Source organism: Idiotropiscis lumnitzeri, chromosome 2, assembly GCF_059441095.1.
Source record: "Idiotropiscis lumnitzeri isolate Australia: NSW breed Sydney's pygmy pipehorse chromosome 2, RoL_Ilum_1.0, whole genome shotgun sequence".
NCBI lineage: Eukaryota > Metazoa > Chordata > Actinopteri > Syngnathiformes > Syngnathidae > Idiotropiscis > Idiotropiscis lumnitzeri.
Window position 1 is genome coordinate 7681994 of NC_142392.1, and position 26723 is coordinate 7708716.

General features: G+C 40.0%; 3 protein-coding genes across 8 annotated transcripts in view; 1 reads left to right on the top strand and 2 right to left on the bottom strand.

Moving 5' to 3' along the window:
• The window catches only part of osbpl8 (oxysterol binding protein-like 8), a 35678-nt gene extending 29512 nt beyond the window's left edge, over positions 1–6166 (bottom strand). For 3 of the 5 annotated variants that reach the window (XM_088287872.1, XM_088287870.1, XM_088287865.1), the window contains exons 1-2: positions 5858–6165; positions 1566–1614 (exon numbers count right to left, since the gene is read on the bottom strand). The gene's annotated coding sequence lies outside the window, so the exon portion shown is untranslated. Of the gene's footprint in view, positions 1–1565; positions 1615–5857 lie in introns of all 5 variants that reach the window. The other 2 variants (XM_088287866.1, XM_088287867.1) reach the window with 1 other exon arrangement.
• An 812-nt stretch (positions 6167–6978) lies between these two features.
• Positions 6979–18143, top strand: zdhhc17 (zDHHC palmitoyltransferase 17). Its single transcript, XM_088288875.1, has 17 exons — positions 6979–7068; positions 9115–9218; positions 9298–9420; positions 9493–9570; positions 9800–9944; positions 10262–10326; positions 10557–10719; positions 10800–10925; positions 11724–11866; positions 12019–12119; positions 13691–13815; positions 14474–14536; positions 14640–14733; positions 15212–15295; positions 15514–15671; positions 15752–15846; positions 16635–18143. Exons 1-17 carry the CDS (start codon positions 7006–7008, stop codon positions 16771–16773), a joined length of 1869 nt encoding a protein of 622 aa, XP_088145001.1. The 5' UTR covers positions 6979–7005; the 3' UTR covers positions 16774–18143.
• Positions 18100–26620, bottom strand: csrp2 (cysteine and glycine-rich protein 2). Of its 2 annotated transcripts, XM_088288878.1 has the most exons (7): positions 26504–26573; positions 25437–25497; positions 24084–24200; positions 23180–23348; positions 21728–21857; positions 19350–19443; positions 18100–18302 (listed from the first exon to the last, which is right to left on the bottom strand). In XM_088288878.1, the coding sequence occupies exons 3-7, from the start codon at positions 24193–24195 to the stop codon at positions 18226–18228; spliced, it is 582 nt and encodes a 193-aa protein (XP_088145004.1). In that variant the 5' UTR covers positions 24196–24200; positions 25437–25497; positions 26504–26573; the 3' UTR covers positions 18100–18225. The 2 variants fall into 2 exon arrangements, with proteins under 2 accessions (XP_088145004.1, XP_088145002.1); XM_088288876.1 differs by lacking the exon at positions 25437–25497 and having other exon boundaries at positions 26504–26620.
• Between the last annotated feature and the right edge of the window lie 103 nt (positions 26621–26723).

Consider the following 26723-nt stretch of genomic DNA (forward strand, 5'->3'; position numbering starts at 1 on the left):
TAATCCCAGCCGTTTTTGCAAGAGGAAACACCTCAATCACTGCGTTTTTTCCTGGCTTTTGACTGATTTTGCAAGGCCGACGGAATATTGTGTTTGAAAGATTTAAAAACATGGAGCTCTGACGCAAAAGGATAAGACGTATAAATACGTCTTTGGGAGGCGGGGACTACAATTTTGAAAACGTATATATACGTCTTATGGATTGAATGAGTTAATGGCTGCGTGTTGATGTATTTTCAATGGACAGTAGATTGATACTCTCATACGAGCTTTACATTTAATAAAGTGCAATTTCTTCAGAGTTGTCTTATGAACAGATATGAGTGGTGAACTCAATTTTGTGAAATTCTGATATGGCTTTGTGGTTATCCCATTTGACGTCATTGGAGCTACTAAACCTTTGCTGTAGATAGTTCAAGTAACCTTATTTAAAGTTATATAAAGACAACTTATCATAAAAAAATAACAATGAATCATAATTTAAAGTCAATCACGGAATTTCTGTTGCACAATGCCCACCATTTTATAATATGGAGTAGGAATGTGCAGCTCCATCAGTTAGACCAAAACGAAACGGAAAATTGTGGCAAGTTCAAGTCTCCTGTCTAATTGCATTCTTTCGGGATGACTCCAAAATGGAGACACACTTACGGCATAGCAGTTTCTCAGGACAGGATTGCCGTTTCTCATCACTATAGTGCGATATTTGGCAGAGACGTGAGAATATTTCGCCGCTGACAACACAGAAACAGTTTGCGATGTGGCGGAAGGTGAAACGACCAGAAATCAAATGACTGGGCATCTTTAAGCACTGCACTCACTGTAATATCATTTACGCCAAAGGAAATCATAAGGACGTTGAAAGAAACACATTCTCTTGATATAAAATCAGCGCGACAGTTTTTTTCTCAATAACTATGCTCCGATTGTTAATGTTTCATCAGCAGAGTGTCACCTTGTGATATGCCAAATCACACAACGCTTAAGAGAGTGAGAGAGATGACTCTCCATCCATCCGAAATGCCGGAGCCAGACGCGGATGGGAATGCTGATGAGCCGGATGACAAGGACCGAAGGAGTGAACCCCGCGAGGTGTCAAGGAGACTGTGATGACCTCAAACGCGTGTTCAAATCCTCTTAGCGCCGAAACAATGCAGCAGCTGGACATTTGGAGGACAGGAACACACAGCTACTCCCGAGATGTGCTGCGAAAATCTGTTGCGACGCACGCTGTCTGATTTGAACGTTTTAGTGTGTGTGTGTGCGTGCGCGCAAGAGAGCGTTACCTCTTACATAACATCAGAAGAGAGTTCGAGAGAGGGAATACAGGTGCCGACAGATGTTACAACATTCCGCCTTAAGATGTTAAGGTCTCAGCTCAGGTGACGTGTTTGACTCAGTGAGTCACTAAAGTCACATTAGCATTTGTTAGCAGACGTGCTATACAAACTGTGAAGTTATTCCCTTAAAAGAGATTCAGCACGAACAACGGATGAATTCCATCACATACATGCCAGACCGTAAACGCAGCGTGCACGTGTATCAAGAGAGCCAGGGGAACCTACCTCATGCAGCTTGGGCAGTCGAAGCACCATAACATTCACAACACAGACCCTGGAAGGAGGAAAAGATACAGAGAGAGAGAGAGAGAGAGCGGGAGAGAGACATTGAGATGACATCACCATATTTTCGCCCGCCTCCTATAAAATGTAGGCTGGTGCTGCAGGGCTGCCAGCGTCTGCAGGAGACGAGTAGAGAGCGCTCCCCCTTGTGCGTGCGTGTGTGTGTGTGTCGATCCATGTGTGTGGCACAAGCCTGGATGGCAAGCCTTATTTTTGTTTGTGTGGACGCGCAAGAAAAAAGCAACACTGAGTTTTATTTCAACACATTAGACGAGTGGTTTTCAAATTCTATACAAGCATCACATAAAAATAATTAACCCGCTGAGAATGTAAAATTCAGTAGCATAATAGGCTGTACTCCTAAAAAGTATATTTAAGAAAGCCACTGTAACATTGGGCACAGTTTCAACATGAGCAGTGACCTTAAAGAGGATGTCAAGCCCAAATATTTTTGGGCAATAATAAGTTCTATGCGTCTTCCGTGATCTAAACATAGCATTTTGTTTAATAATACGTATGCGGAATATGAGTTAAGCGGCAAAATCTACCCGATTTAGCCATCTTTGGAACGGCCATTTTGTCACGTGAAAATGACATCACAGTTGCTCAGGGCACAATTAACGACCAATCAGAAAACAAGTGACTGTGATGTCAATTTCAGTGGACAGAAGTGACAAAATGGCCGCCCCCAAAGATGGTAGATTTTGACGCTTAACTCATATTCCACAAACGCAATATTAATCAGAATGCCATGTTTCGATGAGAGGGCCAGCATGGAACATATTCTTGCAAAGAAAATATTTGGGTTGACTTCCCCTTTAATATTGTTATCAGAATGAATATTGGGCGTATTTAACTCATTTAATCCCAGATATTTTCACTCGAGGAAACCCTTCAATTACAGTGTTTTTCTGGATGTCAACTCATTTTGCAACAGAATATTGTGTTCTAATGCTATAAAAACGCGGAGCTATGACGCAAAAGGCTAAGACGTATAAATACGTCTTTGGGAGGCGGGGACTACAATTTTGAAAACGTATATATACGTCTTTTGGATTGAAAGAGTTAAAGGGAGCTTGCAAGTGTGCTTCAGATCCTGCTCTTGTTTTATGTTCAAAGCAGGAGATTGCACAGACAACGGTCGTTAATATCTGAAAATAATCCATCTTAAAGCCTCTCGTCGGCCTGGAAAACGACGGAAGCATACGCCGACTTTCAGACGCCTTTAGCTGGAGGCTACATGCGGGAGAAATGCAGGTACGCCGTCGTGGCTTTTCAAGGAGAACCTCTCGGCACGCGCGTATCAAACGGCTCCATCAAAAGCAATGAATCGTGTTAATCTCCAAAGGCCTGCAGCTGTGCACACAATTGCGATGTCTGCCTGAGTGAATTACAACGTGACATGAGTTCAGCCGAGCCTTATCATCCAAGTATACATCAAACAAGCAAGTTCGAGAGCAACTACAGCAAACATAAAAGCACGGTAGTCTTCCAGTCCGTCGGTAAATTTAGGGGGACTGATATGATCTTGCTGCCGAATACTTTCATTAAAATGCGTCACGCAGTTTATGCGACAGTTATGCAAATATTTCATTTTGTTCCCCCCTTAGTTTTACCTTCTCACGTGTGTCCTTATGAAAAATCCAAACAAGTCAGTTTCTTAACTCTTACTACACGTACCCTCCTCGTCTATTTGCAGTTTGAATTTGTTTCCAAGTTTAGCCAGGGTTGTTAGTGGAAGTTATGGAGAGTCTTTGCCACATGAGTACATTTTTACTCTGCTCAGTGGCTATTAAAAAGCATCTGTCAGCGGACCTGAGCATTGGCACGGCGCCGCACAGATAGAGGAAAACATATATATAAGTCACGATCAGAAACGTACGTCATCTACACCGCCAATTAGTTTGTGATCAGGAAATTTATGAGAATTTTTTTTTTTTGCAGTGGCTTTAATTATGAGCAGACTCCAATTGTGTGTAGTGCTTGAGGGCATGCTTTGCACAATGCGAGGTGCGGTCAACGGCTACACCTGCTGCTACATACTTTTTTCTAAACCACACGATGGCACGGGAATGTATGGTGAGTCACCCCCCCTTGATACTTTCTCAGGAGTATTAGGCGAGGATTTGATGCATAGCCATGCGTCTGCCGTGTTACCAATGGTGGCATGATGGGGGTGAACACTTAAGTTAATGGCCTGGGGGAATTGTAGCAAGTGTTTGACGCGGCCAGAAATTTCTTTCCAAAGAAAAAAAAAGAAATAAAATTAAAAGCAAACAACAGCAACAAAAAAAAAAAATAATTCCACCTTGGCGTTATAAACCTTTTATTACATACACGACTAAAATTCCCTTCAGAATTGATATGGAAGCCGCCAATTACTAAGTCGATACAGGTGATCTGAATTTGCCATCTCACTCCATTTTTCCAACCTCGTGGGCGCTTTTACAGCATCGTGATGAAATCGATATCATTTCCTGATTTCAACTTCCTCAAATGGAAATACATTGACACGTCAAGGCACCGTGACACTCATCACGTCTGATGACGATGTGCAGGTTTCGCAATACAGGGACTGAGCTTTGCCACGAATAGAAAAAAAAATCATGAATAATTGACAACCCAGGTTGGAAATTGCTTATAAATGGCAAAAGATTGGGCCAAAACAGCTAAAAAAAAATGTTACCTCACCAATGCCGAACTTCTGAATCGCAAAAACAATACATTTTGAAACTACTAATCCGACAAAACAGGAATTACTACTGTATCTGTTTGGATCTTTTCTTGGCTTTGTTATTACCGGACCAAAGCGCCACTCGTGAACGGAGGAGAATTTGCCTGGCAAATGCGCACGTTGGCTCTCAACGCTAATTTGGCATGGAAAGTCAGGAATAACCATTCATTAACAATGCAAATGTGGGGGTGAATTGGAAAGATGTCATGGAGTCTACACGCCACAATAGTCCGTCCAATGATTTTCATAAGGAAATAAGCGTACTATTCTATCACACATATTTTAAAACAGCCACATGTATATGTGCCTCTTGAAATGTGCATGGAACATGTCTCTCAGTCTTACACTTTTCAACCTATGATGCATAGTTTTGGAACGTGGGCGAACATATATAATATTCTGGACATTGAAATGCAGCATCTATAAAATTGATTAATTCCATTTTTTTTCAGCCATTTGTACTAAAGTTAGGCATCTATCTGGAATGAACTTGGAGTGATATATCAGTATGCAGGATTTTGTTGACATTTTAAGGGACGCGAGTTAATTATGTATGAAAGCGTGAATTAGGTCAGTCACAGTTTTGTTGCTGCATGTTAATCCCAAAGATAATATTGTTGAAATATTGACGGCAGAAACTGATAAAACGCAATGAGTTACATCATACCATATTATTTGCTCCGCGTTTGAATGAAATCACAAAGAAAAAATAAAATCCTGTTTTGAAAAAAATGTCATTGTTTTTATTGAAGGGTGAAAACGAATTTTTAATCTGAAATTGGATTTTTGTCAATTTGATTGACTCGAAATGTGCATGAATAATCACGAAATTAAATGTGAATAGAATATAAGCCAATTGTTAATTGCAGTTCAGGTGTATTTAACTACAATTAATTACAACGCAGCTGCAGTTCATATTTTCTGCTGTTTATTTTAAGTAAGTATTCCCCATACATTTAAGCACAGTGTTAATGTATTAACCATGCATATCGCTACAATAACACGGAATACTATTATTATTATTTTATTTTTATTATTTTAGGAACGCTGTTAATAACGGTGGCTATGTTTTTTTAAGTACCGTTTCAGGCCGTCTGGTCGATCATTATTAATCATTAACATTTAACATGCAGGCTTTCATGATGCACCAGATGATTGTATCAATTATTATGTATAAAATGGTCTAAATTGCATTTGCAGGCTGCTCTCCCTCTTGCTGCTCCAGACAAGTGAAAGTGGTAACATGGCACCAGAGTGCAGCAGCACGAGTGCATTGTGCGTAGGAAGTCAGGCGAATGCAGGTCAAGTATCTCACAACAAAATATCCCCTTTTTGCAGACAGACTGATGCAGGGTTTACTTTGCCTCGATTATTACATAATAATATAAGTCTGCTCGCCTTCTGCAGAGGTGACTCCAGCGTCAACATTAGCACCGCTAGCCGCCTTTATGTTTGACAGCTGTTTGAAAAACGAACGTTATTTGACACATTTGGTACTCACCCGTGGCGAGATTGGAATATTCGGGTGAAAATGCTTTGTAAATCCGACGTCTTCTTCAGGGAGCGTTTGTCTGACTCGTGCTAACTATATAGCCAACGTTTCATATTCACAAGCGAGCGCAATCATAATCGCTGACTGTGCAGCGCGGTCCCATTTGTCCCCATGTTATTAAATGTAAGGTAACAATATATATCCAATTATATACACGCATTCAATTGTTGAAACAACAAATAAGACACATTTAGACAACTTGTAAGATGCTGCTACACCGGCTGGGATGTGTCAGAGACGCAAGAGAGCAGAGGGCTAGAATAAGAACAGATATTACGAGTTCCGATTATTTAGTTTCAATGTTAAAGTTATATGAAAAAAAAAACAGATCGTGTGTATGACATCCATACGAAACCCCTTGTATTGAGTTTCATAAGGTGTACACGTTTTATATAAAAGAGACGGGTTTCTTGCGAAATATACGGGTTTTCTTCACATTACTTCGTCGTTTGTAAAATTTATTTTGAAATCTGTCAGTTTTGTATCCGGTCTTTGCTTCCTATTTACGGAACATGATGACAATTTCCGGGTACCACCCTTTTTGCTGATTTAATTTACCTGGTTCATAATGGAAACCAAGACAACGTGTTTTTTTAAACTAAAAACTACTTAAAAAGCACAACTATAAAATCACTTTTGCTGTTAATTGTAAATAATGGCCAGTTTATATTGTTGGTTATGACGCAGTGTGATAAAATCAGCGATTATTAATGACGCGACGATTACCAAATATTTAATCTATTTAGGTAATTTTCAAAATATGCATCTATAAAAAACAGATCCCTATAAAATCGCACTACATGCTTTTGTGTTTATTTATACGATTACTTGATTATAGTAGCTATCCAGTGGAGCAACGGCGACATCTAACGGCGTGATATGTTCATTACACAGCCTGAACCTCCCACAATATTAACAATACCAGAGAAGTATTCTTTATACAACATATAGTATTATTGAAGTGACTAAATAAACCCCAATTTTTATAATCAAACGCAATCATATATTTGTATTTTTGACAGCTCCGCCCTCATCACCCCACCACCCATGCCCCCTTCTCAGCCTTCCCACAATGCACTGCGGGCATCACCACCAAGATGGCCGATGTCATGGAAGAGTATGAGAAAGAAGCTGGCTGCGTCCCTATTCTCCATCCAGAGGTACGTTTTGTACAACCCAGTCGTTAGGGCGCGTATGCATGAACACACCTTGCACCACATTTGGTTCATCGGTGTGGATGTTCTTTATATCTCGTCGTGTTTTTTCCCCGCAATAGCCAATGCCCCCTGCATTACCACTAGTGGGGGGATGTCAAGCTGCTAACGATGCTAAATGCGCTAACGGTGCCCGCCCCCCCACCTCCACACACACCCCTCCTGCGCCTCCTGCTGCATTGCTAGTGCACACACACACAGTAGATGTCCGTGTTATTTTCACGCGAAAGTGGCCGCTATCTTAGATTTTTTTTTTAATTTAACCTAATGCACGGCCGCTATCCTGCAAGCGGTGCGTTTAAATGTCCTTCCGCGGCACGAAAAATGTCAATCCTCAGTCAAGCGTCCTGTAACTCGGGAGCTGCATTGAAAGCGCTAGCTGGCATAAATATGTATCAAATATCGAAAAGGCCTCCCTGTGTTACAGACGATGTTCCTAACATCCAATTATTAATATTCTTGTTTTACAACATGTGTCGTCCAATATCCTAATTGCACTTAAACACATCACCCCCATTGCTATGAGTGTTCGCCTCGGTCCAATTTTAAAAATGCTAGTCGCTGCTCATTTCGATTTAAAGATCATATTTTTCTTGAACCAAGACTCAGTCATGGTCTTATTTGGGCATAATTGTGGCTTACTGCTGTGTTTGGAGCTTATTGCATGGCTTTAGTTCATGTTAGAAGTTAAAAAGGGTAGTCATTATTGAAATGGTTGCAATGAATTAGCATTGACTTATCAATCAATTTAACCTTTTAAAAATAAATAAATAAATACAATTAAAATTAATATTATGACACACAGAGGCCTCTTTTTCTTCGGGTGATCTGGCCAAGAAAGTGGAGCACAATTCACGTCATAACAATATGTATACACAAAAGAGTGCAGTATGCATAAAAGGGCATATAAGATTACAGTAAATTTGCAATCAGGAAACAAGGACAGTTTCAACTGACTCAATCTCATGTAAAAAAAAAAAAAAAATCAAGATGGCGTTTAGCGAGGCTGCGTGTTTGGCGACCCTCTTGATATTTCAGCTTTATCCGCGGATTCACTTTAAGTGTGTGATTGCCAAACTTTGTTGGACTTACGGTGCGGCGTTATTTTGGCCGGCAGAACTTTTTGTGTTAGCCTCGGTTGCGCTCTGTGTCCCATTCATGGTGTTCCACAAGGTTCTATTTTGGTGCCCTTGCTGTTTTTGTAGGTTCCATCCTAAACATGGAATTTCCTTCCACTGCTATAAATTAAAAAGGATCTTTGAACATATTGCGTCATAGGAAGTGGGTGCTCCTCTTGTTGGCGGGGTGTCACCACGAAGAGTGATGTCGGGGAGAAAGTGATTTAACATTTGTTGTTACAGACGGGCCTCCCCCACCCACGATGAATTGTCAGCACTTTCTATCAATCTTTAAATCCAGATTTAAAAAAAAAAAAAAAAGAAGAAGCTTTTTGCCTGCTGGAATAATAATCTCTACATGTTCATAATCTTTTTTTTTTTTTTTAAACTCTTTTCAGTATCTTTTTTTTCCTCAAAAGAGGAGGTAGGCAATAACAAAAGAGCCACTTGGTTGTTGATGCTCTGTAGCAAGCGTGGGCAAACTACGGTATTATTCTTTTTTATATACCATATTATATTGGTATTTATCATTTTATGAATTATAATTCCTTTGTTGAAAATGATATTTGTTGTTTTCTCAAATTCTTGTTTATGGCCAAGAGAGTCTAGTGTGTTTGCGAGAAGCACGCGGACTGCGTTTTCCGGGCCATCGAGGCTTAATTGCCGGTTCTGCCGTGTTACCGTGGAGGCTAATTGAATGTGAGACGTGAGCGCAGATGCTGCGTCGCACACGTGACACGTTAGATCTTCCACCGCAGGGCGAGATTAGCCGGGAGTGTCCTGTTCTATTGCTGCTTTCCCGTCTTGGTTGATCAGAAACTTTTATAAATGTACATAAAAAGGTAAAAGTCCGTGTTTGCTCTTCTCTCTTTAGGAAATCAAACCTCAGAGCCACTTCAACCACGGCTACAGCGAGAACGTCAGCCGCAAGAACCACGTGGACGACTACAGCACATGGGACATCGTTAAAGCCACGCAGTGAGTCCAAATAAAGCTTTTTGGTTGGTTCTGGAACGGAGTCACAATTCGCTTTGATATATCGTCGTCTCCTCTGCAGGTACGGCATCTTCGAGCGATGCCGCGAGCTGGTGGAGGCCGGATTCGACGTCCGGCAGCCCGACAAAGAAAATGTGACGCTCCTCCACTGGGCTGCCATTAACAACAGAGTAGACTTGGTCAAGTGAGTTTTCCCTCAAATTCTGGTGTTATAACTATGTAATAGCATAGGTGTTAATAATACTTTTTCCCACAGGTATTATATATCAAAGGGGGCCATCGTGGACCAGCTGGGAGGAGACCTCAACTCCACACCGCTTCACTGGGCCACCAGGTAACTTGTGCTATGTGAAGTGTTTTTGCTCTTGCATTATTGATAGCCTGTCCTCTACCTTGCATTGACCTTTAAAACCTCCCGTGGTCTTCTTCTTAATCGTTTCTATGACTGCACCGAAGGGGGAAAAAAACCCACTATGGATCTGTCATTGTCTGCCTGCAGAGAGATTTTTTAAACATTTCTGTTCTGCCGTGAAACACCAACTTTATGACTTGTTTTCGTCCAGACAAGGCCACCTATCCATGGTGGTGCAGCTGATGAAATACGGCGCCGACCCATCTTTGATCGACGGCGAGGGTTGCAGCTGCGTCCACTTGGCCGCCCAGTTTGGCCACACGTCCATTGTTGCCTACCTTATCGCCAAGGGACAGGTCAGATGTGGATATGACTATAAATCCTCCCACATTCCATAAACATTTGCGATTGATTCATTGAAAAAGTCGGTGCTCCCGCTAGTGGCGCTTTTTAGAACCGCTGTTTTTAGCCATTTATTATGGTGCAATTTAACTTTTATTTGCAATGCATATTAATTTGTTCAACAAGTGGATCAAATAATGGATGAGTTTTTATTTAGGGTTGTACCACTGTTGGCCACCTGAGGGAGACATTGCATTCATTTTTTTCCTTCTCTTCTTAATTTGCTTATTCAGCCTTTTCCACCCTCTTGCTTGTGTTGCATGCATGACAGGATGTGGACATGATGGACCAGAATGGCATGACTCCCCTCATGTGGGCGGCGTACAGGACGCACAGGTGGGTAAAAAACACGTCGTGTTATCGAGTAGGCGCTGTTGATGATGATGATGAATGTTGCTATTTGCCCTCAGAATAAAATAACACAATATAACCCAAATTAGTAGTCGCTTATTAACTTAGAGTAAATATTCCTTCCTTGTGTTCTTATCATAACCTCAAAAGCGTGTTTGTCAGAACAGTTCACTGGTAGCTTGAGCACATTTTTCATTTTCACGTTGTGGCTACAGCGTGGACCCTACCCGACTGCTGCTCACTTTCAACGTGTCCGTGAACCTGGGCGACAAGTACCACAAGAACACGGCGCTGCACTGGGCCGTGCTGGCCGGCAACACCACCGTCATCAGCTTGCTGCTGGACGCCAACGCCAACGTCGACGCGCAGAACATCAAGGTACAAAAATCGGTTTGCGGCAATTCGCTTTCCGTGTGGCGCGCCGGTTAGATTTTGTATGTTTTGCCGTGTGTTTTAAGGGCGAAACGCCGCTGGATCTCGCCAAGCAAAGGAAGAACGTGTGGATGATCAATCACTTGCAAGAAGCGCGGCAAGCCAAAGGCTATGATAGCCCGTCCTACTTGAAGAGACTCAAGATGGACAAGGTGGGCACAAGTCATCAATGATTAGGGGATGGTGATTACGATTCGCCAGAAAATCGTCAGTCATGAGTCACAATTAATTTGCCAGTTAAAATAAGGCGCGCTGATTAATATTACATTTTTCGAATATGAATTTAAGCAGCAAAATCCGCCCGTTTTTAGCCATCTCAGCGGGCGGCCATTTTGTTACTTCTGTCGACTGAAGTAATGACCAATCACGGCTCACCTGTTCTATGAAGATGAGCCATGATTGGTTGTTAGCTGACCCCTCTGCAACTGTGATGTCATTTTCAGTCGACAGAAGTGACAAAATGGCCGCCCCTTGAGATGGCTAAAAATGGGTGGGTTTTGCCGCTTAACTCATATTCCGCAAATGCAATATTAATTAGAATGCCATGTTTTGACTAGCGAGCCTGCATTGAACAGATTCTTAAAAAAAAAAAAAAATGACTTGACTTCCCCTTTAATAAAAAAAAACTTGCAGTGAATTGTATAAAACCATTTGTGGTGCTTATAATATATAAGAGGCGTTGCCTAGTGATCTTTCCTATACTTGACTCTGTTTGTTTTACAGCAGCACACAAGAATAATGATACGATATTCACAACACCGGGCGAAGCAGATTGAGAACAGCCGCGCGTGCGGCAATTGAACATGAATAATTTATACTCCGAATGTGGCCGGCGTTTTAAATGTACCGGTATAGATAAGCAGCCAAGATTACTGCATGAACAAATAAATAACATTTGATGAACATGAAACATCGTTGCATTGTTTTGTTCTCCCCCCCCCCCCCCACAGGAGGTAAGACAGAAGGTGATGCTGGGAACGCCCTTCCTGGTCATCTGGCTGGTGGGCTTCATCGCCGACCTCGACATCGAATCTTGGCTCATCAAGGGCCTCATGTACGTCGGCGTCTGGGTGGCCGTGCAGTTTCTCTCCAAGTAAGTCCGGATGGGAGCGCGTTTTATATTTCATGTCGGAAGATGTCACGCTTTATGGGTCAAAGGTCAACCCCGAATGAAACATTTATTCACTGTGGGTGCGTTTGGGAATAACAATAACGCACCCGAATTTGCAATCTTTTTTCTTCCAGGGCTTTCTTTGACCACTCCATGCATAGTGCTCTTCCTCTGGGAATCTACCTGGCAACCAAGTTTTGGATGTACACAACTTGGTTCTACTGGTTCTGGAACGATATCCTTTTGGGATTTGCGTGCACTTTGTTTTATCCAGCGTGTGGGAATTTATGGAGTCATGTGATATTCGCTAACCTGCAGCGACCGATCATTTTGACACATGGCTTCTCATGTCCACCAGACGGCGTGTTGAGCAGCGTCTATTTATAGCTTCTTTGTCTTTTCCAGTAAATCTTGACGTAAACAAGGAGGTTGTAATTGAGACTGATTTTACTGCTTTTCCCCTCACATTTGTTTTATTTCGACAGAACACAAACGATTCTGAGCTGCGGGCTGAGTTTTAATCTATTTCGCTTAAAAGAGCCGAAAAACAGAACATAAATGGGGATGGAGCGTCTAATAAATGTGCGTGCAAGTGAGCTTGTTAGCTACTTTTCAGTGTTTTTTTTTAGATTTATGGACGGAACAGCTGCTGGGCGAAATCCAGCAGAGAGAGAATCTGGCTGCTCATGCTTTTCCTTTTTTTTTTTTTTTTTTTCTGTTCAGGGAAGAATTGTCTTTCTGTTTGGGAGCTGCTAATTGAAGGAGGGGAGGGCAGTGAATCACATGCCTCATTGCAGCACGAATAGGGAGGGCGAGTGCAGATGTCTTTGACCCGAGCGTGATGAAAAGAGGCACACCGGGTGTCGCCATTTCGACACTCTTGCTTGTGATTTATGAGTTCGAGCAGAGCTGGGCGGACTTTTGAGTTCAAGCGCAGATGGGCCGAGCCAATTGTAAATTTGAAAAAAAAAAATCCAATGTGCTGTTTTTAAGAATATAATTTAACGTTCCAATTATCAAATGTGATTTTTGTATTATTTATAATTAATGTAGATATGATAAATTGAATAATTCATTCATGTGAAAAAAAAGTTAATAATAAAAGAAATAGATTAACCTAATTAATACCTGTCAAATTAGCACCCAAAAAATATTGTATTGTTTACTATATAAATTGGTTAATTGACTTTTATTCCTTTTCATGTTTTATGTTTTTAATAATGAACTTATAGAATTTTTAAAGTAGTAAAATAAAAAAAAAATCATACATTCATGTATTTATTATCAAATAGATTTCTGGTACAGTAATTCAGTTTATGATGAGAATTAATTATTAGGTTATTATTTTTCAAAAACTGTTTTGCATAATTTTACATGGCATTTTTCACAAACTTTACTTCACTTTGAAGTAGTGCGTTTGATGATGATTTCCTTTTTTTTTTTTTTAAATATGTGTTTAATTTAATTTGCTATCAAGCCAAGAGGCAAATATTGAAATAATTGTTTAATAATAATTGTATTTATTTAAAAAAAATACAAATTTCAAATGATTAATAAAATGGATGAATATGTTTTCATCACCATTTTTTTATTTATTCATTTTTTGTAAATTAATGCAACGTTTACAGGACTCTTGATAATCTGAATGCTCCGTCTGCCCGATTCAATTACAAAGATCGATTCAGATACTCACAGATTCTTTTTTTTTTTTTTTGTTGTCTTTTATTGCTTTATCGAAGGCATAACACCGTCGGGTTTATTCGGTACGCCACTTGAGTGTTGACTTTCCTTAACTTGACAGCGCACATCTCCCATTCGCCACGGTCCACGTGCCATTCCTCATAAACACGCTGGCTCTGTTCTACAACTTTGGCAAATCGTGGAAATCAGACCCAGGAATCATCAAAGCCTCCGAGGAGCAGAAGAAAAAGGTAAAGTTAGCACTTTTCAAGCTGTCGCATTCCAATTTGGGTCGTTTTGAATACAGACCAAATGCAACATGGCAGCCCCCTTGTGTCTTCTCCCTCATTATTGGGCTATAAAACACACCGAAAGGGGCCCGGATCCCCCATCCTGGGATTGATGAACGTGCTAAATATATCCCGCATTGTTGAGCGCTTCAAAGCTTTTTTTTTTTTCCTCTTGCCTGTGTAGAGGAACCCCTTCCATCCCATCAGTTCCCATAAAAGCAAACCCAGAACGTAAAGGATTTTTATTGTCTTTATTTTATTTTTATTTTTGCATCTGCCGATATCAACTCCGAGCCGACTCCTCGGCAAGACATTCATTTTTTTTTTTTATTTGACAAGAGTTTTACGTTAAGTGCGGCTGTAGTTCAAAACCACTAATAGAATTTTCTTGATAGCATATCAGTGGCGCAGCACAAAATAATGATGCAAACAAATTACAATTAGTGTCCCATATCAAATAAACAAGCTCAAATTAAAAAAAAAAAAACATTTAAAAATAAAAGAAAAATAATAATAAGTCGAATTTAGTGCAGTAACAAAATTTGTGATCGATTAATTAAGGTTTTAAATTAAATTATGATTTTTGTGTAAGTCGTTTCTGCTTTATTCCCTCCTCTAGACTATCGTGGAGCTGGCAGAGACGGGCAGTTTGGATCTCAGCATCTTCTGCAGCACTTGCTTGGTAAACTCGAATAATTTTTTTTTCCCCCCCTCATATTTACCGACAAATATGATTATTTAAAAAAAAAAAAAAAATCAATTGTGTCCCTTTCTTCCATCTGCAGATACGGAAGCCGATCAGATCCAAACACTGCGCCGTGTGCAACCGCTGCATCGCCAAGTTTGACCATCACTGCCCCTGGGTGGGCAACTGCGTGGGTACGTCGCGGATGATATTACTCTTGAGCTGATAAATCATCACGATGCTTGGTGATCCTGAGAGAGGAGAAGACAGTAGAGCTTTAAATTAGGAGAAAAATGCTTGGAAAGAGACAGCGGGGGGGGGGGGGGTGAGGAGCAACAGGGGGCTTGTTGAAGCAGATGGTCCGGATGAAGCTTTGAGAGCGAGGAAACGGATCACACTCCTGCTGGAATGTTTACAAGTAGGGAGGAAAGATGACCACTGATGATGAAGAAACAATTTGTGACACAGACGAAGGCATTTTTTTTTTCTTTTTTTTAATGTCAGTGGGAAGCTCGTGATTTTGGACTGCGGACTCAACAAGCGGCATCCTTAGTCGTCAGTCGGCCCCAGGAGGCGAATACCATTTTTATCTGACGCCACTTTTTGTTTCACCTCAAACCGTTTCTTTTCCAAACAAAAGCGGGAAGTGACGTTTGTTTTCTCTGTCCACAGGAAGCGGGAACCACCGCTACTTCATGGGTTACCTGTTCTTCCTGCTGTGCATGATCTGCTGGATGATGTACGGCTGCATCTCCTGTGAGTGCTTCCACCTGCTTGATAATTGACGCGGGATTTGCGTAGAAGCCACAAAATGGCGGCAAATCATCTAAATATGGAGATTGGTAGTTCAATTATGACTTGTGAAGCAGAAGTAAGCCACAAAGGCCGTTTGGTGGCTACATTGGGAGAGGAGCAGGCACATGAAATTTGTGTCACTTCCGCCCCCGTTGTAACGCTGTCTCTGTCCGCCGCAGACTGGAGGATCCACTGCGCCACCACTTACGCCAAGGACGGCTTCTGGCTCTACCTGACCCAGATCGCCGCCTGCTCGCCGTGGATGTTCTGGATGTTCCTCAACAGCGTGTTCCACTTCATGTGGGTGGCCGTGCTCATCATGTGTCAGCTCTACCAGGTTTGGACGCCTCACTATTTTGCCGCATCAAAAGCATCAATGCAAGGCGCTGACGTTGCAATTTGTTTTCCCTCGACCAGATCGCCGCTCTGGGAATCACCACCAATGAGAGGATGAACGCTCGGAGGTACAAGCACTTTAAAGTCACGGCAACGTCCATCGAAAGCCCCTTCAAGTAAGTATTAAAGCATCTGATTTCTTTCGCCATACGTTTAGTCTCCCAAAGCAGCAACCCTGCGGTTTGTCGGTCCGTGTAATTTTCAAAGTGGTTAATTTATAACCTGGGTAAGCACAAGCCAAGCACTACAGACAAGGATTGATGTGCTCCGCTATGATTTTTTTTACCATGTGACTTCACTGAGGTTGCTCTAAGTCAGGCGTGGGAAAACTATGGCCCGGGGGCCACATGCGGCCCGTGAAACGTTTTAAACCGGCCCGCCGAACTTGAAACAATTTCAATGAATAAACCTTGTTAATGTTTTATTTTCTAAATACTGTGCTTTTTCAAAGACATATATATTGTTGTAATGCTTTTGTTCACTTTCATTTAAAATTAAATGCATTTTTTTTCTCAGATGAGGTGAGGTGACCAAAACACTCCATCCATCTGCTACTGGTCCCGCCCCTTTTGTCAAATTTTAGAACTCATTGTGGCCCGCCAATCAAAAAGTTTGCCCACCCCTGGTATAAGTGCGCGTTCACCGAGCCACTCGAAACGGCAACGTGCGCCGCCCAAAATTCCGTTTGTTGATTTGGGGGGGGAGAAAAAAATGACACTTGACGTTATGGCCACACTGCTGGGAAAAAAAAATGGCGACTGCAAAAAGCTGTTAGAACACTAAAGTCATTATTATAAGAGGGAAAAAAAAGTCATGCAGTGACGATTTTTATATTTTAGCCTCCTGATGTCTTTCGTAATCAATTGAGCATTCATTCCAATGTCGGTCCCTCTCTGTTTTGCAGCCACGGTTGCATCCGAAACCTCATCGACTTCTTCGAGGTCCGCTGCTGCGGCCTGATCCGGCCCGTGGCGGTGGACTGGACCACGCAGTACACAATAGACTACGACCAGACGTCAGGCTCCGGCTACCAGCTGGTGTGAGAAGAGGAGTGTGAAGGCAGAAGGGGGAGGGGGAGTCCAAGATTGTTGTGAGGAATCGGCACTCCTTTGGACCATCACGCAAAACATCGGACGGGATTAGCATGCTGTTGAGGGGCAAACCCCCCACCCCCCCTCCCCTTTTGTGACCACTATTAGAGGGAGATGGACAACAAAACGTCACAAAATCAGCACCTCTGGTACTAGTAGAGATGCAGTTGCAGTATCCCCTCTTCACTCTATTTATGTTCTTTTATTTGCAGATAAGGGAATGTCTTTTTATCAGAGTTCTGGACCGGCAAATATCCTAACAGGAAAGTCAAATGTGTCGCAGGTATATTTATTTAAAACGTATTTATCGATGAGAAGCGCCATCATTTTTTTTTTTTTTTTTTTTTTGCTGAGAAGGCTTTTTATATTAAGAGTATACCTGTAGCTGTTGGATGGTGTATTTATTCTGGATTATAGGACAGGAAAGTTCATTCCATGTGTTTGTATCAAAAAGCTGTAAAGTCTTATCTATGTTGTTTTCTTTTTTTGTTTTTTTTGGTCTGCCTACAAACTTGCACTGATTTTTGTTTTGTTGTTTTTAGCTGTTACTGAACAAAAGGGCCAAGCAGCACCTTTTCCCATTGTTTACTTTTCCTGTATGTGAGGCGGCGTGTAAAGAATGTGTACATAAATAATCTGGAACTCATTTTTTTTTTTGTCTTTTTTTTTTTTTTTTTTTAATTCAATATGAGGGGGACTAAATGACAAGGACATGAAGAAGTGACTGTAGCTTTTAGTGATGTCCAACACTGGTGTCCCAGACTTGCATGTATGATGCCCTCCCCAGCCCCCCCCCCAAAGCCACTGTATATACTCAGTGTAACGTATTGGCAAGTGCATTCTGTTCCATTTGTTTTATTAACCCTCAAATCCAGTGTCTAGTGAACCCCTCAACTATGTATTATATTCCATGCTTGTGGACTGTACTCAACGCTTTTTTTTTTTTTTTGTATAATTTTTAAATGTCATTTGGGTTTGTTATACCACTGGATGTACAAATTGTAAAGCAAAGACACTAGACATTTTTTTTTTTCTTTTTCTTTTCTAAAAGCAGAAGTGTGATCCTGCGAGATGGGCCTGGTGTTTTTATTCGCCCGGCAACACTAAAAGCAGCCCCGGTTTCTCAAGTTCTTCCAACAAGAGTCAGTTGAGTTCTGGGGGTATACAGTATATATAAATATATACACGGGAAAATAAGATATAATTTCCAGTGCCTCTCTCTTTCTCTCTGCCCACATCACTTTAGCTTCGCTTCAGATGTAAAACATACGGGCATGGTTCAGTTTTAATGGCTTTAATAATAAAAGACAGTCAAATGTGAACTTTTATGTGAGGTGGTGGTGGACTGTTTTATTTGAGAAGGATTAAAAGCACAAATAGCGGCAAGGAATGGCGACGATGTTGTCACTCGGCGTGGACCAGGGCCCCCGCTCCTTGGCCGAAGCCGAATCCTTTCGGGCCAAAGTTCTTAGCGTAGCATGCTGTGGACACCAATAATCAGATATTAACTCATGAAAATACCAACCTCGGTGTTTTTTCTTTTCTGGATTTTGACTGATTTTACTAGGCCTACAGAATATTGTGTTCTAATGATAAAAAAAAAAAACATGGAGCTGTGACGCAAAAAAAAAATAAAGGACGTAATAATGCGTCTTCGGGAGGCAGGGACTACAATTATGAAAATATATACGTCTTATGGATGGAATGAGTTAATTTAAAATATAGATGAGAAACAAACTCTGCACTTTCTGAAACATTACACGAAAGCAAAAGAGCTGCTTTTAATTTTGTTGGATGCACAGGAAGCATGATCGAATTTAGCTTCTGATCCCCTTTTGTAAAATACATTTTAAAGAAACAATTTGCAGTGGAATGTTGTTGGAATCTTTTCTGTCCCATATGATGGACAGCAAATGCCCTAGTGTCGTTTGAAGCTCACATGCCACATTCCAGCTCGTCTTTTTTTTTTTTTTTGTGAGAACATCTTCAAGCTTTGTGGGTCTCTACAGTGTGTGTGTGCCTGGTTTTCTTATCTCACTTTGGTGTCAGTGAGAAGTTCAAACTGCTTGTTAGTGTGTGAGAAACACCCAAACAGTCGTAAATAGTTTGCCGTAGCTCTACTGAGTTGAAAATCAAACTGTTTACGGGGTTAACATGGAGATGAACAGGAAAACAAAACAGAGAAAAAAAAATGTCGCATGCGACTGCTTCATTTGATTGTAGTCATTGATGTCACATTAAATACACAAATTGAATTTCAAGGTCCAGTGATGAAACGGACTTGGTTGTTATATTTAATTCCCATTTGGCACGTTAGTGGTTTTCTCTTTTTGAAATGTATTCATTATGAAAAATATGCTTCTACAGTTTTAAAAGAAGATTGTGGAATGAAATTAAAGTAGCATAACAGCAGCACAAGCGAGTAAGATGAAATGGTGCTGCTCGTGACATCAATAAACAAGAAACTAAGGAAGCGGTTTTGGAGCCTTGAAGTGCAGAAGGCGGGAAAAACAAGAGTTGGATGTCACCTTTACAGTAGATTTCTCCTTCGTTGTCCGTCTGGGTGGTGGACTCCAGGCTCTTGCCACACTTGGCACAGCGGAAGCAGTTCTTGTGCCATGGCTGTGGGTACAAATGAGCACATGGATTCTTTTTAGAGCGGTTCATTTTAACTAGACAACTACACTACATACAGAGACAAGCAAATGCTGCCAAAACTTAACATAGTGGCTAATTATGAGCAAAAGGCATACAATAATGTCATTTTGTACATATTTTGGGGAAAAATCTGGAGGACTGAAAGTGCCCAAATTAAATAAATAAATAAATACACCGTGAAATTTATAATTATTTTTTAATTAATTAACAAAAACTTTGATGCGTAAATTTGACGGATAAAATAAATTCATGTAACACTGCAACACGGCACTATGAAATAATTAAACACGGAAATAATTAAAAATAAATTCTATAATGCGTTATATTTTTTAACATATAATCATGAGTAATTTAATTAATGACACATTGATTTATTTAATGCCACATCAAATTAGTAAATGAAACATTTAATTAATGATACTTTTATTTGATTATTGAATGCTGCATTTATTTGTTTATCTGATTTATTTAATTCTATATATAAAGCAATGAATGAAACAATTCATAACAATTTTAGTTCAACATTTCATGTTGTATTTATTTATATATTTAATTTTGGCACGTTCATAAAAACAACAAAAACAAACAAAAAAAAACAACACGAAAACGAGGTCAGGCTTTAGTGTGAGCAAATGGTATGACTGCTGACATCTGATTGGTTCCTTTCCAGGAAGTGCACAGGAAGTCGGACTTAATTTCAATATACCTCACAGCTGGGGGAAAGACACGACAATCAAAAGAAAACTAAGGAGAAATAAGTAAGTTGTGTTTGCTGTTTAACATAATATCATTGGAATTCAATGTTACACTGGATTTATCACTCTTGAAGCATGTTTATGAGGAAAATGGCTGACTTTTGACAGGGATATGCTGTCAAGTGGCTCAGTTGGGGTCTTCCCTGCTAAAGAAAAGCTTGGTAAGTTACTCCCTCTATTTGCTTTCACTGTCTTTTTTTTATTTTATTTTTTTATAATATATTAGAACACTTAATAGCATTTTTGCACCCTTGACATGACATATTGACTTAGTGGAACTACAAGCAACTACAATTGAACTTTAGCTATTCTGACTACTGGACTGTTCATTTCTTTGTTTGCGCTAGCCATTTTTCTAAATGTGTTTGAGTGCTAGTAAAGTTAATAATCATTAAAGTTGAAGACGTGAAAGTTGTAAATTTGCCTTTGCTAAAGTGTACTGAACTGCAAGTTAAACCAATAGAAACAGAGATTTTTGGGTAGTTGGTTGTGACTGTAAGACAAAATTTACAATATTCATACTTAAAGGGGAAGTCTATCCAAAATATTTCTTAACAATAATATGTTCTATGCAGCCCACGAGACTAAACATGGCATTCTGATTAATATTGCATTAGTGGAATATGAGTTAAGCAGTAAAATCCACCTGTTTTTTTTTTTTTGTACATCTCAGGGGTGATAATTTTGTTACGTCTTTCGACTCGAAATAACATCACAGTTGCTCAAGGTTCAGGTAACTACCAATCAAGGCTCACCAGTTTTCTGAAGCTGAGCCATGATTGGTTGTTAGCCGAGCCCTGAGCAATGTTTAGACTTGTGAAACCACATAGCAAATAATATTGTGAAAATTCTTTTGAGGATGACGTCCCCTTAAAAAAAAAAAAAAAACATTATTTTGTATATATTTTTCGGAGTAGGAAAAACAATCAGTTTTATTTGAGACAAAAAAAATAAAATGGGGGGGGGAGAAGGATTCTTTTATTTGAGAATTTTTGGGGGAATTCCGGGAGTTTAAATAATTTGCAAATGTGAAATATTTTGCGCAAAACTAGCAAAATCAACACCTCTTACAACCTACTAAGACAATAAGTTTCTTCGCCAAAACTGAAAAAATTGTCACATTATCCCAAAAAAAGAAATGTCACATGTTTCGAGAAAACAATGTCATCAGTTGTTTAAAAAAGAAAATGATCAAGTGTTATTTTTTTTTGCCAAGTTTTTTTTTTGGTGTTGTCATGTTATATAATAATAATAATAATATAATAATAATTTAAAAAAAACTATTTGGACCGGGGCTGTGGGGTGGTTTTTGAATTTTCAAGAAAGAAATATATAAAAAAAAATTCTTATAACCCACCAAACCAATGTGACGAAAACAACAGCATATATATCAAGAGAAAAAAAAATTCCCCACATTTTTCAACATATGTGAATGTGTATGAATGTGTGTGCAGCATATATTTCCACTTTTTCTCTGACGCTAGAACAGTCACCTTGCCCGCGCCCATAATCTTCTCCGCGGCGTACACTGAGTCACCGCAGCGAGCGCATTTTTCCGATCCTGCAAACTTCTGGGCGAATTTGGACGGGTTGGGGTTGGTCGTGGGCTTGTGACACTGCGACCTGTCGAGAGAGAGGCGAGCACAACACAGTCGATAATGAATATAATATAGTCCCGTGGAGGCCCTGGAGCTGCGCTCAGTGAAGGGTGACTGCGAGCGTTCCTCAATGAAGCTCTTTGTGGCGTGTTGTGAGTCCGGTGTAGCTCGTTACATAAGAAGAGGTTTTCATAATAATAAGCGGCGGGTGACTTGGGTTCGGATAAACACATTGGCTAGCCAATTTATTGTAATAACATTCTTTTCAGCGTTATTGTGCCAACACCTGACTCAATGAAATGAAAGCCAAGTCATTCGAGAGCTGATAAAAAAATATATATATTGGTGCGGGAAATATTTGAATGACTCCTTAACAAAAAAATATATATATTGCATTATTTTTTTAAATAGATGGGCATTACTATTAAGAATGTAAATAATGACATCTTTATTTGGTTTTGTATATAATTTCAACCTTCAAAAAAGATGCATCAAACAAAGCAGGCGTATTTTATTGAAGAAAAGTTTTAATTTATGACATTAAAGCATTCATTTTGAGAGGAATTTTTTTTATATAAATAAATATTTGTATAACCATATACATATATTTATTATAATATTTATTTGATTACATTCAAGTGATGTGATATTTTTAAGAAGTATTGTTTCATTAAGAATTGTAATTTTTTAAAGAAAAACAAAAAATGACCACACACACGAAAATAATGATATCACGAGAGAAATAGATTTCAACAACACATACAATAAATTGTCATCTTTAAGAGAACGCATAGTGTTTTTCTTTTTTATTACCCCAAAAACTGTCAAATTTTATTGGATAAAGTTGTCGCTTCACAAAATTTTTTTAATGAGGAAAAATAGAGAATAAAGTTGCCTTTTTTCATGGAAGTGAATTAATTTTATGAGGGGAAAAATATTTTTCAGAATTTTTGTTTTACTTTATATGCAAATAGTCGTATTTTGTAAAAAAATGTGTCTTTAGAAAAGGTTTTTAGATAATTTTATGAAAATCAGAAAAAAATGTTTTTAAACATTTTTCTAGGAATCGTATTATTTGACACCCAAAAAGTACTGAAGAAAACTATTGCTTTAGAGAATAAAATCGTCTTTAATGTCACAAAAATATAATTTTGGAAGAATAAAGAAATAATTTCACAAAATCTTTTGGGCAATTTTTGGAGTTTCTATTGAAAAAAAAAAAAAAACTACTTTCCATGACCTACACCGCAAATAATATTTAGCAAAACCCTGAAAGTGGATTCCATAGAGTTCATTCTTATTACGATTGTTGTCAAAGTGAAGTAACTTGGGGAGAGCGCTGCTTACTGCTCGGGTTTGATCCCCAGTCGCTCCCCTCGGTCCATGTTGAGCGTGCCGGCCCCCTGGCCGTAGCCGTAGCCTTTTGGGCCGTACTTCTTGCCGTAGCACGACCTGCAGTAGATCTCCTGGTCGTGGATGCTCACCGTGGTGCTGTCCAGGCCCTTCCTGCACACCACTGACAGCGCACACACAGGCATCATCAGTTAGTTGATTTAATCCGCCGTTTTATTTAATGTCACTTGTTTTTATTTCCGTCTCGTTTAAGGTGTTAGTTGTGTTTACGGTAATTTTTTTTATTTTTAATTTAAGTTTGATTTACGAAGAATAGTTTTAGTGTTAGTTTTTATTGTGTTGCCGTAGCAAAGCTTATATAATAGTCAATATCGCCAGTTTGACTTTTAACAGTGGCTCGATTTAGTTTGGCGCTTTTAATGTTCTGTAAAATTTGATTGATTGAATTGATTATATCCTGTTTCATTTTTTTCCCCTAAGGGGACATAAAATATTTTAATGGGAACCAAAGAGGTTTTACTGTATGAGTTCATTGTCAGAGTGGGGGGGGGGAAAAACGATTATGGCCATCCATTCTCGATACAAGCTCGTGAATGTCAAAAGGGGGGGGCAAAAAAAAATTGAGAAAAAGGCATGGAGCCAAGGACACAAAATCCCGCTACCGATCGAATGCGACAAGCTCATCTTTGTGAGACTTCCCAGGGCAACATCTCGGGTCAACATCCCGGTCGCTCGGTACCGGTCCGCGCGTTTCCCGCTGAGATGATCGGCACAAGTCCACGCTTTCACCCCAGCGTGATCTCACCGCAAGACAACAAGCGCCCCCTCCACACAAAAGACGCTCGACCCAGCTCGCCTTTTGTCCCCGGCGCCGCCCGCTTATCTCATAGGTACTCACTGCAGAGAAAGCAGCCCTTGTGGAAGCTCTGGCCGTCGCACTGCACCTCCTCGGCGTGGTACACCGTGCCGTGGCACGCCGTGCACTTGTTGCCTCCGCCCCAGTTCGGCATTGTGGCTGAGACGGTTGACAAAATGGCAAATGGAAAGCAAACGGGAGTTTAGAACATTCTGACAAATTGAACAATAGTTATGAGCTACGATGACGGAGAGGAGCAGGATTTTAATCTACAAGAGTAGTGTTTGTAATGTATTGGATTGTTGGTTGACTTCCAAATTGTTTAATCTCATAACCTGAGTGAATTGGCTTCAAACACAACGGGCTATGTTTCAAAGTAACATTCATATAAGGATGAAGCCCTTTTGATCCAATCCATTTTCCACAGCTTGTACAATCGACCAGGGATGGGCAACTGGTGGCCTGTGGGAGTGGCCCCTTGACTAATTCCCCAAAATGAATTAATAATTTGCAAAACCACAAAATATATTTCTTAAATCCGTAAATATCGTATGGAGTTGTAATCCCACCAATCACCACGAGATGTCTTAGTCGAGTTTAAGATAGGACTTAAACTGCCTACAATGTGAATAGTCCTAATCTTTTTTTTTTTTTATGATATATAGAGCAAATATATTACCTCAATAACATTAACATTTTTAGTGAGTTTTTTCGTTGACATTTTTTTTTTAAATTGAGTTCTTGCGTTCAGTAGATTTGTGCCATCCTTGAATGGTAATTTGTAATAACATGGTTATTTTGTCGTTTGCTTCAAATCCTTTGTTGTTGTTGCTGTTAGCATAGTGGATCTTGTATACTACATGCTTTGAAAATTGCATTAGCAAAAATAAATATTTAATAGCACGTATTTTGCATGTAGGCACATATTTTGGCCATATTTAAAATAGCAATTTGTCATCTGTTTAGGTAGTGCGTGATCCTATGTGGCCCCCAGTTGCACTACAGCATTTAAGTCGCCCATCCCTGTTGTAGACTTTACGGGCCCAAATGGGAAAATCCCATGCTGCTCGTGTTTACGTTTCGGAAAAATTTCTTCGAGAAATGAGAGCACGGTATCGTGTTTTTTGTTTCTGAGTGGGTGGGAAAAAAAGTCCAACCCTCACAACCTGGGGCTAAAGAACAGGATAAACTCGACTTAATACCCTGAGGAATGCCTCTTGGCAACGGGGGTGTCGCGGTGAGCTCGACCGCAGACCCTCTAGAAACATTACATCACAATCGCTCCCTTGATGGCTCGGCACTTGCGTCTGGCTGTAATTACAGACCCCGCCCAGCTCGCCGCGAAATGTGTCCATTTGGGCCATTTGAAGACCTTGATGTGATGACATGACTTACTATGCGATTATCAGGCCAGATGCTGTTGTCTTCCTCACATCTGGATCAACACAATGCCAGGCTGACTCAAGAGCGTAATAGACAACAGAAAGAGTCAGGAGTTCGCGCTAAAATGACTTTTTAAAGTTCATGTTAATAATTTTCAAAAATCAATCCAAATACAATATGTATGTCCGTTTTCCAATTGAAGCAATCAAGGATGCATTTAATGGAGTCAAACTGGTTAGGTTAATTGAGATCTTCCGAGTTCCTACAGTCATGAACACGCTTCGCAAATCATCCTCCCCCATTGAAATAAAAGGAAATGCTCTGAATCGGTTCCAGCCCACCAAAAAACGGCAACTTTTTTTTTCTTTTCTCTATAACGTCGCAACGTTGACACTCAATTTGTTAGCTAGTCTATGGCATTTTGCATTGAATGTTAGCATTGAGCTAGCCACCGGCAAAACTATGTGGAATGATTATGCAATTGTGTTTATTTCAGTGGTGTGGTGGAGCATCCATTTTTTTGAGGGGGAGTGCGTCAAATCACCCCTACTCAATGAAAAATATGAAACGGGCATCAAAATGTGTATCGACAGCGAATGGAAAAATAAAGCCAGATATTGCTATTATTTTACTAAATAATTTAGCTGCACCCCCCCCCCCCTTTCACCCAGTTTTAAATTTATTTAGGTTTGCATGTTGATATTTAGGTTTACATGTTGATTGAAATTTTAAAGTCCTTAAAAAATCGATTTAAGGCAGTTTGAAACTGCAAATTGGTCGCGGTGGTATTTTTGGGTGGTTCCTTCCATGTAAAAGGTTTGACAACCACTGTATTATTTTATCTTTTTTTGTGATAAACAATACCAGCATTTTTAATGTATTTCGGCATTATATGGTCAGAAAACAATCGAAACTAATGGAGCCGTTTTATGATTTTCACATTTGATTTCGTTACATTACAACTAACTTACCAGAGTAAACATTCATTAAAAAAGTCACCCACGTACCTGTGCACATTCAATAAACAACTCGACGTGCTTACTTCGAAAACTGTGTGCAATATACATGCAGTCAAATACCTTTTGGTAGCAGGCAGTTCCAGATGTCCCGATGGCAAAATTCCAAACGACGACGTCGCGTCGACTGCGCTTCGCCGTAATGTCTTCGTGACGTAGCTGTGCTCGTTTTTTACCGACGAGATGGGCGGGGCTTAGGAGCTGTGAACGTAGCACTGCTGCGTTCAAGAGCTGTCGTATTTTTTTAAACTCAAACCCTAATGTGAGCAAAACTGTGGATTTT